Consider the following 16871-nt stretch of genomic DNA (forward strand, 5'->3'; position numbering starts at 1 on the left):
GCAATACCTCAGGCAAAAAAGGGGAGGTGTATGAGGAGAAAAAAGTGGAAGAGAATTTGTATTTGCATACCAAATATTATTTAGATGAATGATAATCCATATATATGCCTTTTGTATGAGTTCAGTACATGGATTATTTGCTGGTCCTAGAAGTGTGCTCCTCACTGCAAAAGCACAAAGATGGTTTGTGTTGTAAGCTCAACAGACAGACTTGGAGAAGCCACAGTGCAACAGGAACCTGTGAGATGGGATCATTCAAACTGGTTTTGTGCTTGTTTGCATGTATCTGCTGCTTCAGCCAGCTGTTAGCGTGAGACAAAAAGAACTTTTTAGGAGCACGTGGAGTGGAAAAAAAAAATGCTTCCTTCAGCTATGACTAATGTTTGATGATTAATATCTAGCCAGAAGCATTTCCTGACTTTTTACTAAGGGAAAACTTACAGTGCATCATCTCCCTGCCCTCCCTGCCCAGGCTGCCAAGGAAAGAAAACTGAACAAATGCAGGCCAGAAGGACTGGGGATAATGGGAAACGAGGACAGCTGAGCATGCTACAAACAGCACTGGAAAGTACACAGAGTTTTGGAAGACTGGGATTCTGATAGCCCTACTGGTCAAATAGCCTGGCAAAGAAAATGAATGAAAAAGAGTGAAAATATGATTTAGAAAGTGCAGGGCAGAGAATAGAAGTTGTTAGGCCCACAGAAGTTGTTAAGCCCACCAACAGTACATGCAGCAGCAACAAAAACATGGTTTAACCTGAATTGATTAAAGTGAACGTCATAGCTGTTTCTCCCCTTCCTTCCACCTATGTAACTAGATCTCAATTTCAAACTGCTGAGACATTGGAGGGTTATTTGAGTGAGCTCAATGAATCTTTGAGGCACACGTTCTTGACAGCAGACACAGTTGACTGTTACGCCTATGAAAAAGCAATGACTGCCAATGTTTACTACTTCTTACCTTTTGTGCCATTTGGATATGATTCTGTTTTTCACTTCTGGTCTCCAACTCAAAGAGGTAACCTATAATTCATCAGCTTTAGGGAAAGTATGTGTGATCTCATGAATCCTGGATGTTGTAAAATATTGTTTGTTTTTTTTTTTTGGTGAAGAGACACAGGTCTGTGCACCATTATACTACTAAAACTTGCAAATTTCCATAGGTTTGCCAAGCAAGTCTTGAATGCCTCAAATCTTCCACAATCTGATATATCAGGAGAGAGATGCAGTAAACTATCCACAAGGGTAGCTCGCACAGATCATAGAAAACTAGCATTAAATGCATGACATTTACACACTATAAACTAACTTTAAATTCTATATTACAACAAGTACTGTAACATTAGAGAGGGCAAAGTTGGAGAATACTGATTGTGACCATGTGTAGAATGAGGATAATTTATTTTTAGCATTGCATTTCTGTTCTAATGTAATTTTACCACCCAACACACACACATATGGATGTCTAAAACTTTATCTAATATTTTAAATAACTGCCATAAGCAAGAGCCAGAAAAAGAAGAGATGTACGTTTGTTTTACATCATGCTGAGTACAAAATATATTGGTCGTGGGGAAACTTTTATTCGCTTCCTGGATTCACTGGATCAGGTTTTCCTCTCCACCTCAAAGTGCTATACTAAAACTTATTCTGGAATAATAACAGACAATCAATACCTCTCTGCCTCAATATTCCAGAAATTGGTAGCCTTCAGAAATAAACAATGAACTCACTGACAATACAATTAGAGAGCTTCTATTCTTCACCCCAATGGTACTGAGTACACTGCAAGGAAAAAAAAAAAAAAAAAGCTGTAACAGGATGGCAGTGAGAAGGGAAAAAGACAAACTTTCCACCATGCCTGAGGTTAGTGATGGCCAGATATTACTTTATAGTTCTTCAGTAATACAAAGCCCTTATGCAAGGGTTGTGTATATGTGTAAAAAAAAAAAATGAAAATCAGAAGTAGGACATTTACCCTCTAATTCCTGCAGCTGGAAGCATTGCTTGCATCTTTTCCAGCTCCACTACGAGGGGCCTACTGGGAGAGAAAAGCCCACAATCATCTTCTGTTGAAACATTTATGGCAAAGACTCATTCCCCACCCTCATCTTCAGCCCCAAATAAAAAATCCCTGTCAAGATATACCAATAAGCACCCTGTCAAGAAAACAGCAGAATGCATTAATGCAAATTGACTGAAGTAAATGTCATGGCTGCATCTTTTCCTGCTCCTTTAACCTGTACAATTAGATCTCCATTTTGACTTATTAAAACCTTGGAGACCTTGTTATTTAAGTGAATTCAGTGAATCTTTGAGGCACACCTTCTGACAGCAGCCGCAGTTGAATATTAAACCTATAAAAACCTGATGTCTGATGACATTTTTAATGTCTGAAACATAATTGAGAATTTCACTTTCTCTCTCTGATCCCACAACTGGTAATTAAAAAAAATAATAATAATAAACGAAAGAAAGAAAGAAAAAAAAAATTAAAAAGAGCTTGTCTGACAAGAAAAGCTGAGCAGAGATGACTGCATGTCATAATAGCCACCTGATGCAAACACAGGTCAAATAACTTTTATTTTTTTTAATTATGCTAAACCAACGCCTCTTTCACTTCTCCTGAAAAACCGCAAGGGTCTCCATGAATTTCCTGGAAGGAACAACATTTCTGCATATGTCCTGTCATTTTTCTTTATTCTCTTTTATGTCCTACCTAGAATTGTTGTTGTCATGCCAGCCCTGGAATATAGAATCTATGCAATATCAGCTCCAGCCATATTGAAAAGCAGAACAAAGAGGACTGTTAAAAAGGTGGGAGGAGGGCCAACATTATGTTCATCAAAATGCTGAAAGTCTACCCTAAGAAAATGCCATGGCATTTTCAAATGTGAGGCAGAGCACATAAGATATTTGCATGTTATCCACTTTCCTTACCTTTTGAAGGAGGAAAGGCTGAATCAGTATTGCCAGAAACTGATCTTTGGGTACAGGTATTATACATATTCTGAACTTGATGACTAGGTATCTGACTTATTCCCTCCTTGTTTAGATTTTTAAAAGGCCTTCGTGTTTTCTGCCAGTTGGTAACATCGTAAAAAATAATATTGCTGTTACTGATTAACAGGTAATAGTGCTTATTTCATGGGGTAGATTTGGCTCCAGATCGGGATTCAAATTGATTTGTGTTAATGACTTAACTTGTTGACAAATAAACATTTGAGGAAAAGATGTATAATATAAGCTCAGAAAACCAAACTATATCTTTAAATTTGCCCTAAATTTAAATTCAACTATTTATTACATCACTCTGCCAGAATTGGGCAGTAAACTGCTTTCCTATTCAAAAGAATGCTTCCATTAAAAATTTACGTTTAAAATTGCATTAAGATGCTGGATCTCATTCTTTTTGAGGAAACTGTGTTGCATTACTTTAGCTACAATGCTAGAGAAATGGTGCATTCTGCTTCCTGTATAAATTTTAATTAGCTGGGTACATTACTCACCCATTTTATCATTGGATGTTGAAGTTAAAATTAGTGTAATTCAAAGTGTCACAAAACACACTTACAAAATTGAATGGTTAATTGTTAGTAATTTAAATGCTGCATCTTTTGCATAAACAACTTCTTACCTACATTCAAAATATATTATTGACAGTTTGGAAGACAAGCTCAATTGCTGTCCAGCATAATTCTGAAATATAATTTATAGCGGTTATTTAGAGAACTATATCGAGTACATTAAAGCCATATGGTACTGTGGTTTCATCCCCAAGAGATGCCTCATCAGCTAAGAGAAGCATTATGATCAATATGTATATTACTCATTTTTAATAGAGTGTACTAAGCTGTAGAAGATTACTGTTCCTGCCAGTTACTTGAAAATATGAGGTGTAACAATTATTTCAGGATTGTTGGAGAGTTTCAGTATCCTCAAGATGTAGAAAAAATGTCTTTGTTTTTTTATGTTCAGAGCCTTAGACATTCTCTAGCAGCTGAAATCCACAGAAAATAGTATGCTTAACTAGACGAGCTAAAAGCTATAAAAGGTAAAACCTTATTTGAGTTGTAATGCTCAAACAATTTGCTAAATATGGCTCCTCAGAAGGAGAGAGGGGGGGAGAGAGAGAGAGAGAGAGAGAGAGAGAGAGAGAGAGAGAGATGAGAACATTGTCATCCATCTTGGCAAGAGGACATAGCATCTACCACAACTATGCCTATTTTGCTACTAAAAATAAAAAGTGGTAAGTACTACAATGATTATTGCAGCCTTGGCAATGCTGAGAATGTTGAATTTTTTAAAAGATTCATGCTACATACAATCATTCTCCAATATACTGAGAAAAATACCACATAAATACCAAGCATTACATTAACCTCTGACCTGGTAGAAACATTAACAACTGCATATACAGAGCAAAACTGCACTGCCTAACTAAGACAACAGATCCACAGACATGGAGAAAAAAAAGGTCAAATTTCAGTTATTTAATCAATTTAATCAAATGAAGTGACTGAGGGAGAATAATCCAGCTATAGCAGAAGTGCAAATACTACAAATACTACAACACTAGGAGGGAAGAAGTTGCAACAAGGCTGCAACAGAGGTCAAGCGTCGGGAGGTCTGTGAATCAGTCAGTGCTGACCTACACAAGAAAGTCCTCAGAGCACAGTACTTCACCGGTGTGCCCCTTCCTGCTTCTGGACCTGAGCTGATCTACTAGCATGAAAACTCCACTCAAGCTGTGGTCTGTCAGCCTGCAAATATCAGTCTGCAGCTGGTATGGAGGCATACCATGCACAAGGCAGAAGCAAAAAGAATGGGGTATCAGCTCTGCCAGAGCAGCTGGCATTATGTCTTCTGCCTGCGATGCTGCCGGCCCAGTCTTATTCAACTGGGACAAGCCTGGCTGCACCATGCACTTGGAGGGCAGTGAGCAATTCCTCTAAGTCTGAAGCTGTGGGCAAGAGGCAGGATAAGGGGGGGTTAGAGTTGGAGCAGGGAGGCAAGCTAAGGACCAGATGGAGAGTTCATACGTAACTGTGACTAGAAATAATTTCACACTGTGCTCCACCCTAGCTAATAAATCTTTCAGTGGTGATTTCAGGTCCAACTCTTTTAATATAGTCTGGGACATCTACTCCTTTATGCTTTAAATATCTGATTCAGTGAAAGATTTTTAAACTTTACATTAAAATGGTGAGGATTCAGGGCAGCTCAGCAATCATTCAGGTATGCTTAATTAGCTGTAAACTTCCTTTTCAAAACAGGTGTGACTGCATTTCCACATAGATTGATTTGTTTGTTGTTTGTTTTTTGAAGCAATTTTCAATGCTCTTTTGAATGTTTGCTTCAATGTTTGATTAAAAACAAATTAAGAAAAAAAAACTACTTTTATTCTGAAATAGTATAATGAGAGTATGGTACCATGATACAGAAAAAAACACCATAAATATACTGTAATACCATTAAAAGCCTTATGTCTTTTTTCTTCTGAAACTCCTCAGCTGGGCTTAAGCTGTCATGACAGTCCCAGGATTTCCATGTGCTGCATCTCACCAGGAACTCCAGTAGAATCAATGGTCTGTTGTTTATAAGTCATTCACTTGCCCTCTAATAAAGCTGCTCTGATAACGTGGGGATGCAACAACACTCAGGACAGCTCAGCAGATGCCAAGGATGGGATTGCCAGATTAGAAACAGCACTGTAAAATGAGGGTGGCTGTAGTTCTATTTTTTTTGTTGTTGTTTTGTTAAAGAAATATCTCAAAATTCTCCAAACTGTCCTACTTAGGTGTACCAGAAACACGTTCAACAACTGGAAAACCACTTTCACAGACAGTGGGAGCTGAGGTTAAGCAGAGTTTCTAAGCACGCCCAATTTTTTTTTAACCAACTTATGTCTTCTCCCATAATTCTCAGAATTATTTATTTCCAAACCTTCTCCCCCATCTGTTCCCTTCTCCGTGATCTATATATTATCTTATGGTATTTATCCCTAACAGATTTTTGCTTCCTCTCCCTATTCCAGTTAGATTAATGATGCCAATATTCTGTGTGTTTCTGGTCTCTCTGTTTTCTTCGACACGCATCTTGCATTCACACAGGCACTTTTAAATACTTATCACTCTCTCTGACCCTCCTACAACAGCCCAAGTTTTTATTGCTATTTCACAAATGTTCTCAACGTTTCCCTTCTGTCCTCCTTTAGGCCCTGATTGCCAGCTTTACTACTAAATACCAGTTCCTCTAGTCCTGTCAAATTCTACCTTGTTTTAGCAGACTTCCTTCCTTTTACCTTTTCTGTCTTCTTTGGCTTTGTTTCTTGACCTTTATTCCTGTACATTAGCTAAAAGTTCTTTACTAATATCTACCTCCTGAGACAGTTTAATGTACTGACGTGTCTTCTCTTTTCTTGTGATACTGTGTTCACTGCAAACTATTCATTAAACATGTCTAAATAACTGCTTCATTAAATGTCCCTGCACGCCATTTTGAAACACATTCAGGTTTTAAACTATCTCATGACCATGGTACCCAATTTTGCTTGTGACACTACAAGTGTTCCTGCAAAAATTGCTTCTGTTATCCTTTCTCAACATTAATTTATAAATACTGCTATATTTTGGTTTGGAATAAGTCCGGTACTGTTATTTTTAATGATGGAGCACACTTTCTTCCTTTGGGAGATAAAACAGTCAAATTATAACAAGCTGTTTTGCATTGCTGCTTCAGGCTGCCTCTGGTCCAAAAGAAATCATAGTAGAACAAATGCCTCATTTGACTAAATAATCAAGCACATCACTCTTTAGAGAAAGCAGTACAAAGCTGCAAGGTTTAAGAATATGAAATAAACTTGCAAAAATCAGTCAGTGTACATATGGCAATAAGCATACCTGAAGTTTCCAGTTCTGTTTAAAAGACATGACTTAGTACTACAGACAAACAAAATCTAGCATATGATGTATGAAGCACACTGCAGTTACCCATTTAGAGATACTTATAGGAAGGAAAGTATTGCCACAGACAACACACAGCAGAGAAAAACTTTATAGCCTCTGGACTCTGACGATTTCAGGGACATTGAATTTCCAAACAAGCTTTTTTCCCTCCTCTCAAATCTTTATAGGAGTCAATAGCTGAGAGTGTAAAGAGAGAAGAACACAGGAAATAAAGATGATAAAATTTAAGACAGGTCTTTACATTGTTACACGGGACAAAGAGGATGAAATGAGAAAAGCAGTTGCTAGACAGTGCTATCAGTGCACTATAATTGAATGTGAGATACTTGAGGAGTACTCATATTCAGTTTAAAAAAAAAAAAAAAGTGGTGAAATACAGAGCTATTACACAAAATTATCAAACAAAATTCCATGGAATGAAAGACATATCCCAAATACCATCTGTACTTACTCTGATAAATCTACAGTCAAATCTCAAACCATAATTGTAATAATCTGGCCTCAGAATAACAACAACAAAAAAGACAAGATATTTTTATTATCAAGTAACAGTAACTTGGTAATTTATGTTACCAAATACAACAACAAGAAACATCCCTTCAATTGCCCTTTAGCTGCTTTGAGTACATGCATCTCAAGGACATAGTGGAGTTCAATACCATACAAAGAGCCACTAAAGTGGAGGAACATATGAAAGAGTTGGCTCATGGGAGACTGTCTCCTTATTTTGGAGAGAAGAGGGCTGAAAGGGAATGTTTGCAAGTTTGCAAAGGATAAATTGTGTGTAAAACTGCTACTCACCAAATCCTGCAGTCCTTGTAGTAGGTGCCCATAGCATCCATAGAGATGAAATTGAATGCATGAAGAGTGACACTCCTACACTTCCAAGGTTGCGGTAAAAAATTCCTCTTTATCAGGTGGTCTGAATCAGCAAAGCAAAAGAATTATAGTGATGAGTAGGACAGAGGACTAACAGAGAAGTGCTAAGCAAGGCAAAGGCAAACAGTTGTTATACGCACAAAACAGTATCACAAGCCAGATGCTAGCATCTGAAGTCCCTGAAGGTCTAAGGCTGTGCCTAGGGTATAGGACCTGGCATCACTCACCATTTCCCAGTTGCAGACGTATCCCAGCTTGGTTGCATCCAGGATGCATTTCAAGGTGACAGTCAAGCACACACCATCTGCCTGTCAACATGATTCCCAAAGGAACTATAATTAGCAAACCTCATCTCAAGGCTTAACACAGACCATATTTGCCCCTCCACCTAAACAGAGCCTTTGAACTTTAACAGTTTGGTAAATACCATCCACCTGTGGTAGGCCAAGTAGCAGTGAGCAGCAAGGTAGCAAACACACATAAGCCAAGCAACAGTAAAGTTTCTGTTAGAGGGAAGAAATTGCTCCAAGCTGCAGTTTGAAGGAGGCACTGAGAAATCAAACTATATTACTAGGTACAGCCACGTCACCTTTAAGTAGTTATGTTAGCAAAGAACCAGTTTAGTTTAATAAGTACTGAGCCCCTTCATTGCTATTAACCAGCATGAGCTACTACCATGTACTCATTTATCCAGTGTGAGCCAATCCGTCTTCTGTCTACAGGGTTCTGTCTGTAACAACAAAAAAAAAAGAAAAAATCAGCCAGTCTACCATTAATTGTTTTATCTCAGTTACACTTAAATTAATCTGGAGTAAATTGAGGGAAGAAAATTGAGACATTTCTGATTCCAAGCCATATAATTGGGATGAAGGTCTGACCACCCAACATGCACATAGAGGAGCTTTTATGCCCTCTTAAGCATGAGCTGCATGCATGCAGGCTGCCAGCTTGCACCTGGTGTGTCTACAATTACTACCACTTCCTTTTTTCCCCTGTCAAATCTTCCTCCCTTCAATGAATGCACTTCATGGTATTTTGATGGATGGCAAAGTGCAGGTTAAACTCCTGTCCCAGTTTTAGATAGACATCAGAAAGGATCAGAAGCATCAGAAAAGTTAAGCATCAGAAAGGAGAGTAACCAAAAGACCACTGCATATCATTCTGCAGATCATTAACTGGTAATGTAATCTGCCCTACTCTAGGTGTCACATCCAAGAAAAGACCACAGAATTAGAAATGTAGTGCTCTGAATGGAGGAGTACTTGGTTTTCCTCTCTTTGCCCTTTATGCAAGCTTTGTGGTAAGCAGCCAAGCAGAAATCAGTGTTTTACACAAAATGTCTCAGAACCTGATAGCAACTCCAAACAGCTATTTAGCGTCACACACTCTGATGTGGTCATGTAATTTATATATTATGATAATCTGGTTTTCATTTAGCCTACTAATTCAATAGCTGTTGCATTTAAATAATTGGCTATCTGACTCCCCACCCATGTTGAAGAATATGCACACCATTAGATCACAAGGATACCATTAGCTTAGACAAAATGTCATGAGGGGAAAAAGAGAATTTTCACAGAAAAAGTCATTCACTTTCATGTGAGTTTATCTGTTAATATATACTTCAAGATAGCCAAGTTTTCAGATATTTAGAAGAAAAAAAAAATAATTCTAACACTTTGAAAGGATCACATTCAACTCTTAAATTTGTTTCATGAAGCAAAAGGTTTGTTTTTGTGGATTTTGTTTGGTTTAGTTTTTATGTATACATTTACAATGCTCTTCCCCAAAAGTCTTGCAGAAAAGCAGGCTAACAGTGACTACTGAAAAGCTAGCAAGAGACTTTAAGAAGATCAGCAAAGGTCACAATGAACACAGCAAGAATGAAAAGGCCACATGATGTTTCCAGGGTCATTTCTACTGTTAAATATTCCTTGTCCTGGCTCTGTAAGGCCAGAACAAGGCCTCTCTGTGTCTAGCTCAACAAAGCATCTTTAAAATACAAATATTACATTCAGTTACCTACTCATCTTTAAAGAGGATTCTTCAACACATTTTTACATATTACTTTTCTAGAAGCAGTGCTGTGCAAACACCATTCAACATTTAGTCATTTTTAGCCATCGTGTGCCTGTCTCTTGTCAGACTCAGGAAAGGCCCAATGAAATGTGCCCAAGATTTCCCAGCTACAAGTTACCTCCCAATGCATGTGATACTACAGGATGCAAATAGCCAGAGTTTTCATCTTATACATTCATTTATACCTAGGGAATATAATCCTTTCCATTTTCACAGTATTTGATGCAGCAAGTGCAAACCAGTAGAGAATGCCACCCACAAATTGCTATTAAGCATGCTTACATTAATCACGAGGCTTGTGGAGTTTTTTAGTCTTCCATTTCTGTTTGGAGCAGGCAGCCATCTCACAAAATTACAGGTGACATAAAGAAGTCACTGCCCCTTCCAACACGTGAACTAGAAGGTATCAACTGCAATGAGGAGGACACTTTCTCAAACCATTCTCCAGTTCTCTGGTTCTTCAGCTGCACTGTGTCAGTCTTAGCCACAGGGTGCAGTGCTGTGTCCCCTTTCCAAGGGAAGGATGCAAACAACACTCCTAATGAGACCAGCTGTGGAATTAGGAAGCACAATTTCACAGTATGATACCAAAATCATAAGAAAGCTAAGCATTTATAAAACAGGATTTTTAAAAGTTAATGGATATTTGCCATTGTCTCAAAGGAATATAGGAATGACAGTCATATAAAATGCACAAGCAGAAGTAGTTTATAAAAATAAGAGGAAAAAAAAAAAGGCCTAAAGAAACAGTTGGGACTTTTAATAGAAATAAAAATTAGATAAAAAATAGATAAATGTAAATGAATTTCCTATTCCAGTTAAATAGTTAAGGCTACGTAAACTGTATGAAAATTCAGGAAGCTGATAATGACAAGTTAATTATTCAGATATTCAGAACGTATTGCAGTGCATAATTCAAAATTATCTAAGTAGGCAATGATATGTATTATGTCTTGTACCTCTTCTTTATGCATTAAGATTTAAAAAAATAAATAAAAAGGAAGAAGAATGGAAAGAAAACAGAAACATCTTGGGTCCTATTCTGGAGAAAAAAAAAAAAAAAAAAAGCCTGGATTTCCTAGGTGTTTATTTAGCATAGTGCTATTTTCACAGATCACTTCAAATTTTACAAATGGTCTTTTTCATTGCAGTTTTTCAGGCCAATTCTGTTAAAACAAGAACTGAAATGTTTCCATATACTCACAGATTTGAAAAAGTTTCTTTTCTCATCAAAATTTTCTGTTTTCCCTTTGTTTCCTTTCTATCCCATAATTTAAGTGTATAGGTGGAGGTTCTACTCCCCCAAAATCTTATTTTTTTTTTCCTATTGCTTCGAATATCACATACATTTTCTATATAGTCAAGCTATTCATGTTTTAGATGGTTTTGTGGGAGTTTTCTTTAATTTTGACATTACTTTCTTCAGCTTCCTCATCATTTTCAACTTCCTCTCATGTCTTAGACACAGATCAAGATGTGCTTATAGCCAGTCTGACCCTTCTGATAACCCTGTAACCATGTCTTACGTACAAGCCAAGTAGTAATTCTGCCTAAGCCAGCAAAGACTGAAAGCAGGATGGCACTGGGAGCTGAACGTTTCTACTCATTTTAGCAGGGCTTTATCTAAACCTGGAACTGATTTGAGAAGAGCCCAAAACTCAGTGGTAATGGGCACACACAAACTGCACCAGTATAGAAACTTAATACCTTTCAGGGCAGGAGTTAGCTCCCAATGCAGGAAACCTTTTGCTCCCAACGTACCTAGGCTGCCATACTTGGGGAGTACTTTACCATGCTTCTTTGTAAACATATGACAGTGGGATCTGATTGTAAAGCATACAGATTAAGCAATGAGAGGAACTGTGTGGACCCGTCCCTGCTAACCATGTCAGGTGTCAAAAATCAGACCCGATGCAAAGATTCTTCCTTGAGAAAATTTCTGATGCAAAAACTGCTGGAGTTTGGGGGCTCTTGGTCTGAGACTGAATTCAGGTTATGAAACTCAAGCACCAAACCAGCAGAAACACCGCAGGCTCTGGTGTCTCCCAAGCATAGCCACTTGGAGTTTAGCATAGCCTAAACATTTAGTGGCTTGTTTTAGCTGATGTTCCCTGACTGTCCCGCAGCCTTTCAGTACAAACTTCAATTTGCAATGTCCTCATTTGTCTTTCACTGATTTCAAGCCCTTGAGTTCCACCAGATGTGGAATGGTGGAATTCTGACACTGACAAACCAACCCATTTATCTTAGGAAGAAGAACCAAAAGCAAATAAGAAAATGACCTTGCATACCATGTAAAGTCCCCTCTGATCTCTCCCTCTGGAAATGAAAAACACAAGACAGAAATTCTCCTTTCTTACTCTTACAATCTAAGCATATTATTTCTCAGTCACAATTTTAAAGGAGTTGAATTGGCTAACAATAGTGCTTAACACTGTCAACTCTTTGCTTTTTACTGCAACAGTTGGGATGAAAAAATAGTTCATTTTTATCACAGAGACCTGCCTACAGTTCTTTGTTTGGCTTACCTTGTGCAGCATAACAGCTTGTTGCTATGGTATTATGTCAAATAAGCAAAAAGTACTCCTCAGTCCTCGATTCCAAGCCCTCCACATCCTCTGCCTCAGCTTGGCCCCAAACTGTGATTGCCAATTTCTGTAGAGCACACAGCCAGCTGCTGCGAATATACTCATCTTGTTTACTCAGCTTCAGCCTCCCTGTTTCCGCAGCAAAAGTCAATGCCCAAGAGCTTTAATTGCTGATCTCTGTTCACCTGCAAGATAGCAAGACAAAGAGCATAAACACTACTTGTTCTACCACCACCATAGACTGGCAACTATGAACTATAACTACGTCATTAATAAGATTCATTACGTTTGGAAAGAATAACTAAAACAACCTATAATTTCTTTGACAGCTCCAACTGAAAGGCAAATTTCTTCTGCCTGTTCTACCCTGTGGAGTTTTCATTATACATTTTTATCCAGAGGGCCAAAACATACTCTCAGTTAGTACTATGATATAACTAAAGTTAATGGAGTTACTCTGGTCTAATTTAGGACATAGTTCATTGCAGCAAATGTTATACTACAAGAAATCATTGAGAAGAATTCCAACCATCAGCTTTATATATTTTTCAGTTTCCAGAAGTCTGACTTAAAAGTCTTTAAATAAAATTCTACTGTAGTCTGTAATGGTTATCATGTTCCTCCCCAAAAATCAACAACTAAATAATAAGCATGTTAACACAGATTAGCAGATTCACTGCCTCTGTCAGCTTCAATCACTATTCTGGTGTCTGCTTTTCAGTTGGTTTTTTGGTCAGTTGTTAGGTTATTTTTTTTTTAATTTTATTTACAAAATGTTGTCTAATGAAGAAGCTGTGTCATGTACATTTTACATGCATTGGAGTACAGATTTCTGCCTGTGTGGGTATACACATCAGAGAGAAATGTCCTCATCTCAAGTGTATTACTATGCTGTAGGTAAAGGTATCATTCTAGTACCCGTGGACATAGCAGATATAACTGAGTTTAACCCAACTAGCTGAAGTGCCAATAACAGTAACATCATGGTAAATTTGACATTTTGAAAGCCATTATGTGGTAAAGTGTGTCAGAGGCTTGCTGCACCTACTTTTCTGCTACTGCCACCATGCTCGCAGCCAAACTATTACTTCTTTTTCTGCAATTAGATCTTTCAAAGGAGGTTAGATATGACCTAGAACGTGTAAAGTGAAAATCTTTGAATGTTAAAATGTCACATCAATTTATGCTACATTAACCTTACTGGAAATCTGTATCACCTTGTTCTTACAGAGGAAGTATTATCACTGTCACAGTTCTACAACTCTCTGCCATTGCTATCCTTCATCTCATTAGCAGCCCTTTGACATAAAATGCCATCAAAATTAAAAGCCTGTACTTCAAACATTGATAGGTAATACTGCGATTTGGTGCCTTAAATCTGTGTGTATTTTAATTTTTTAATTTATTTTTTATAGCTTTAAATTCACTCTTGTCTTAAAAGTAGCTGCTTGCATTCTGGTTATTCTGAAAGCTTCTGGAACAGGTAATGGAGTACTTTTAGTCTTCTGATTATTTAACTAATGCTCAGGAGAGTTTCTCTCTTTCACTTTTGCATCACATTTCCTTTTTGTTTCTCTGTGCATTTTAACACCTTTAGCGATAGAGTATTTCATTACTGGAACAGGTCTGCATTAGCTAGAAGCACTTTTTTTTTTTGATGTCATCTCTGTGACTTATTCACTCTTATTCTCTTTTTGAGAATTCTGAGAAATTGAAATTTTCTTATGCTCCTGGTTTGCACAAGATGCCTCAGAAACTGCTGCTGTCAAAGAAAAAATACAAAAACAAACAAACAAGAAAACACCTCTATCTTTCCTACATTTCTTATTATCGTCACAGAGAGTCTGATGAACTGAAACCCTGTCCCCAGCTATTAAATATCTCTTTCTTTAGTTCACCATTTTATTCTGTAAGCACTGCTCAACCACACTTAAGTATTTACAACACTGGTCTGAATGGAAGGATTCTTCTTCCCTCTCCCCTGTCCCTATCCCCACTTTTTTTTTTTTTTTTTTTTTTTTTTTTGTATCACATGGTATCTGATTTTAAAAGTTAAGCAGTCTTTTGTCCCATGCTTGCCCTGTGCACAAAAGTGCTCCAAATGTAAGACTCCAGCTCACTCACACCCTTCTGTTTTCCTGCCTGATGGCAGGAAAAAGGCAGGTCAGGATGCAGATGAGATGAACTGTTTCAAGCTCCATTTGGCCTTACTTGTGTGAAGAAAGCATGGCTCCCTGTGTCATTTCTCCCAAAAGAAGCAGACAGGCAAAACATTGAAGGACCCTTTCACAAGGGATCTGTCTTCAGGTATGTTTTTGGCCAGCGAATTGGAAAACACATCATGTCTACTCACCCACATTTGTTTTTCTGTTGATATTTTGTACTGTTTCACATCACTATAGCTTTTGAAGATTTCTTATTTTAAGTAGAGCCAACAGTTGGAGACTGCCTGTCTGGTTCTACCACTGCTGAGCAATTTTTCAGTCCTCAAAGGTACTTTAGGTTAGTGTCTATGTATATATATACATATATATGGAGAGAAAGAAATATATTTATACGTATGAAAATCTATAAAAGCAAAAAAACTGGGACGTGACTTTTTTCAAAGTTATGCCTTTACACTGTTTTCTGTCAGAGCTGATTTTTTCTACTTCAACGTTCTTTCCTCCTGTCCAGGTCTACTTTACTGTAGATTTATGTAACAGTCACCTTCAAGTATTTCCAAGTTGCTGGAGTTCGTTCAGCTTTGCACACATTAGAGATGGCTTCCCAGGGTTTCCTGTTGGCTTCCTTTGGTCTTAAGAAATTGATCTGTGCAATTCCAGTTTTGTTCTCATAAAAAGCCCAATTTATTCATTTATTGGAAAGGAATATGTTCTTCTTAGCTTTTCCTCGCAGACCGAAGTCCATTACCTTCTGTTTGCTGCAGATAGATACAGGAATCTGTTGCACCAGGGCAACCTACACCCTTCACTAACTGCTTACACACCAAAGCATGGCCCTGCACAAATAGTTAAGTGCTGGCCTATGTTGATAGCTGAATCACACAGGCAGTCAGAAGACTGTGCTGGCAAAAAAGGATGAAGAATTCAAATGTCTGGCCATGGAAGGGAATGAGCCAACAGCAGCTGCAAAAGCCAAAACCAATGGGTTGCTCAGGGATCCAGCAACACAGCTGGCATGAGCCAGACCTGCTCCACCATAAATGAATGGGTCCTCTGGGAACTGGAGTTAGCTACTGTCTGTGAATCACTCCAGGACCTGCCATGCCCCTCTGTAGACATTATGCATCTTCTGTGGCTTGGGATCACATGAAGATTTTGGTATGTGACTCAGAAAAAAGGAGTTAGGCCAAACCAGCACTAGCATCCAAATACCACACACATCTTGCTGCATATGTATCTGTCTTTTACAGTAGAAGGAATGACTCAAATCAGACACGTTGTTGTTGAGATTATTTTACGCAAAAGCATTGGTTTTCTCTAAGGAAGATTTATTCCCATTCTACTTCCTAATATCAGGCACACAACAACCATGATAGCACTCTGAATACCATGAGTAGCTGTTTCTGAGACAGTTTGGTTAACAGAAAAGCATTTTTTAAATTGATGGTTTATTTCAGTTTGTGTTGTTGTTGTGTTTTTTTTGTTTGTTTTGAGGGATCATCTTCATCCCAGCCCAGTGCTACTGTGAATTTTACTGAAGATTTGGCATGTGATATAAAATATATTCATTAAAAGCTTTGTGAAAAGTGTTTGTCATTAAAAAAGTGTTTATTATTAAAAGCTATTGAAATATCAAATATTTATCACAGTTTAAACTTCTGTAATTGGTACTATGAGATTTGGGACACAACCGCACAAGAAACTAAAAATTCTAATGTACAGGAGAGCACCAGGTGCAGACACTTATTCTGTATTTTTATACTTTATTACATAGAATTTTTTATGACACATGACACTAAGTCCATATTGCCCAGTGGTTTGATTTATATTTTCTGGAGAATATATAAATTTCTTTTTTTAAGTAACTTTCTATTGATCCAGGATTGTATCAGACTGTCATTGTAATGTCTAGCCATTTTCCAGGGAAATTATGTGTTGCAATTTTTTTCTAACCTCTAAACATTTTTGCACTTTTCCTAATCTTACATCCTGAAAAACATGTATTCTAAGGATTCTGAATGTTTGAAAAGACTATAATGGGAAAGCTAGGTTGAATAATTGGCTTCTTGCATTCAGTTCTTAGTGGGGCACATGTGCTGGTCATTCTTATTTTGCCTGGCACAGTCCAGCTCCTGTGAACATTTTTTTCCTGTGGTTAAAAGTCTTTCCCTGTGTTGTTGACAGCTTCATTT

General features: G+C 37.7%; 1 protein-coding gene across 2 annotated transcripts in view; it reads right to left on the bottom strand.

Moving 5' to 3' along the window:
• Nucleotides 1–1456: 1456 nt before the first annotated feature.
• LOC311436696 (uncharacterized protein) overlaps nt 1457–16871 on the bottom strand; it is a 65296-nt gene continuing 49881 nt past the window's right edge. Inside the window, exons 1-7 of one of the 2 annotated variants that reach the window (XR_014693035.1) lie at nt 11634–11680; nt 10209–10477; nt 8523–8577; nt 8075–8155; nt 7770–7890; nt 1979–2038; nt 1457–1785 (exon numbers count right to left, since the gene is read on the bottom strand). Coding sequence is in view for 1 of the 2 variants with exons in the window: in XM_084519056.1 (XP_084375182.1) it covers nt 1686–1785; nt 1979–2038; nt 7770–7890; nt 8075–8123 (330 nt within the window). In the remaining variant the exon portion in view is untranslated. Of the gene's footprint in view, nt 1786–1978; nt 2039–7769; nt 7891–8074; nt 8156–8522; nt 8578–10208; nt 10478–11633; nt 11681–12454; nt 12700–16871 lie in introns of those variants that run through there. The other variant, XM_084519056.1, reaches the window with a different exon arrangement.

The sequence above is a fragment of the Aythya ferina genome, assembly GCF_964211825.1.
Source record: "Aythya ferina genome assembly, chromosome: 4".
Lineage (NCBI taxonomy): Eukaryota > Metazoa > Chordata > Aves > Anseriformes > Anatidae > Aythya > Aythya ferina.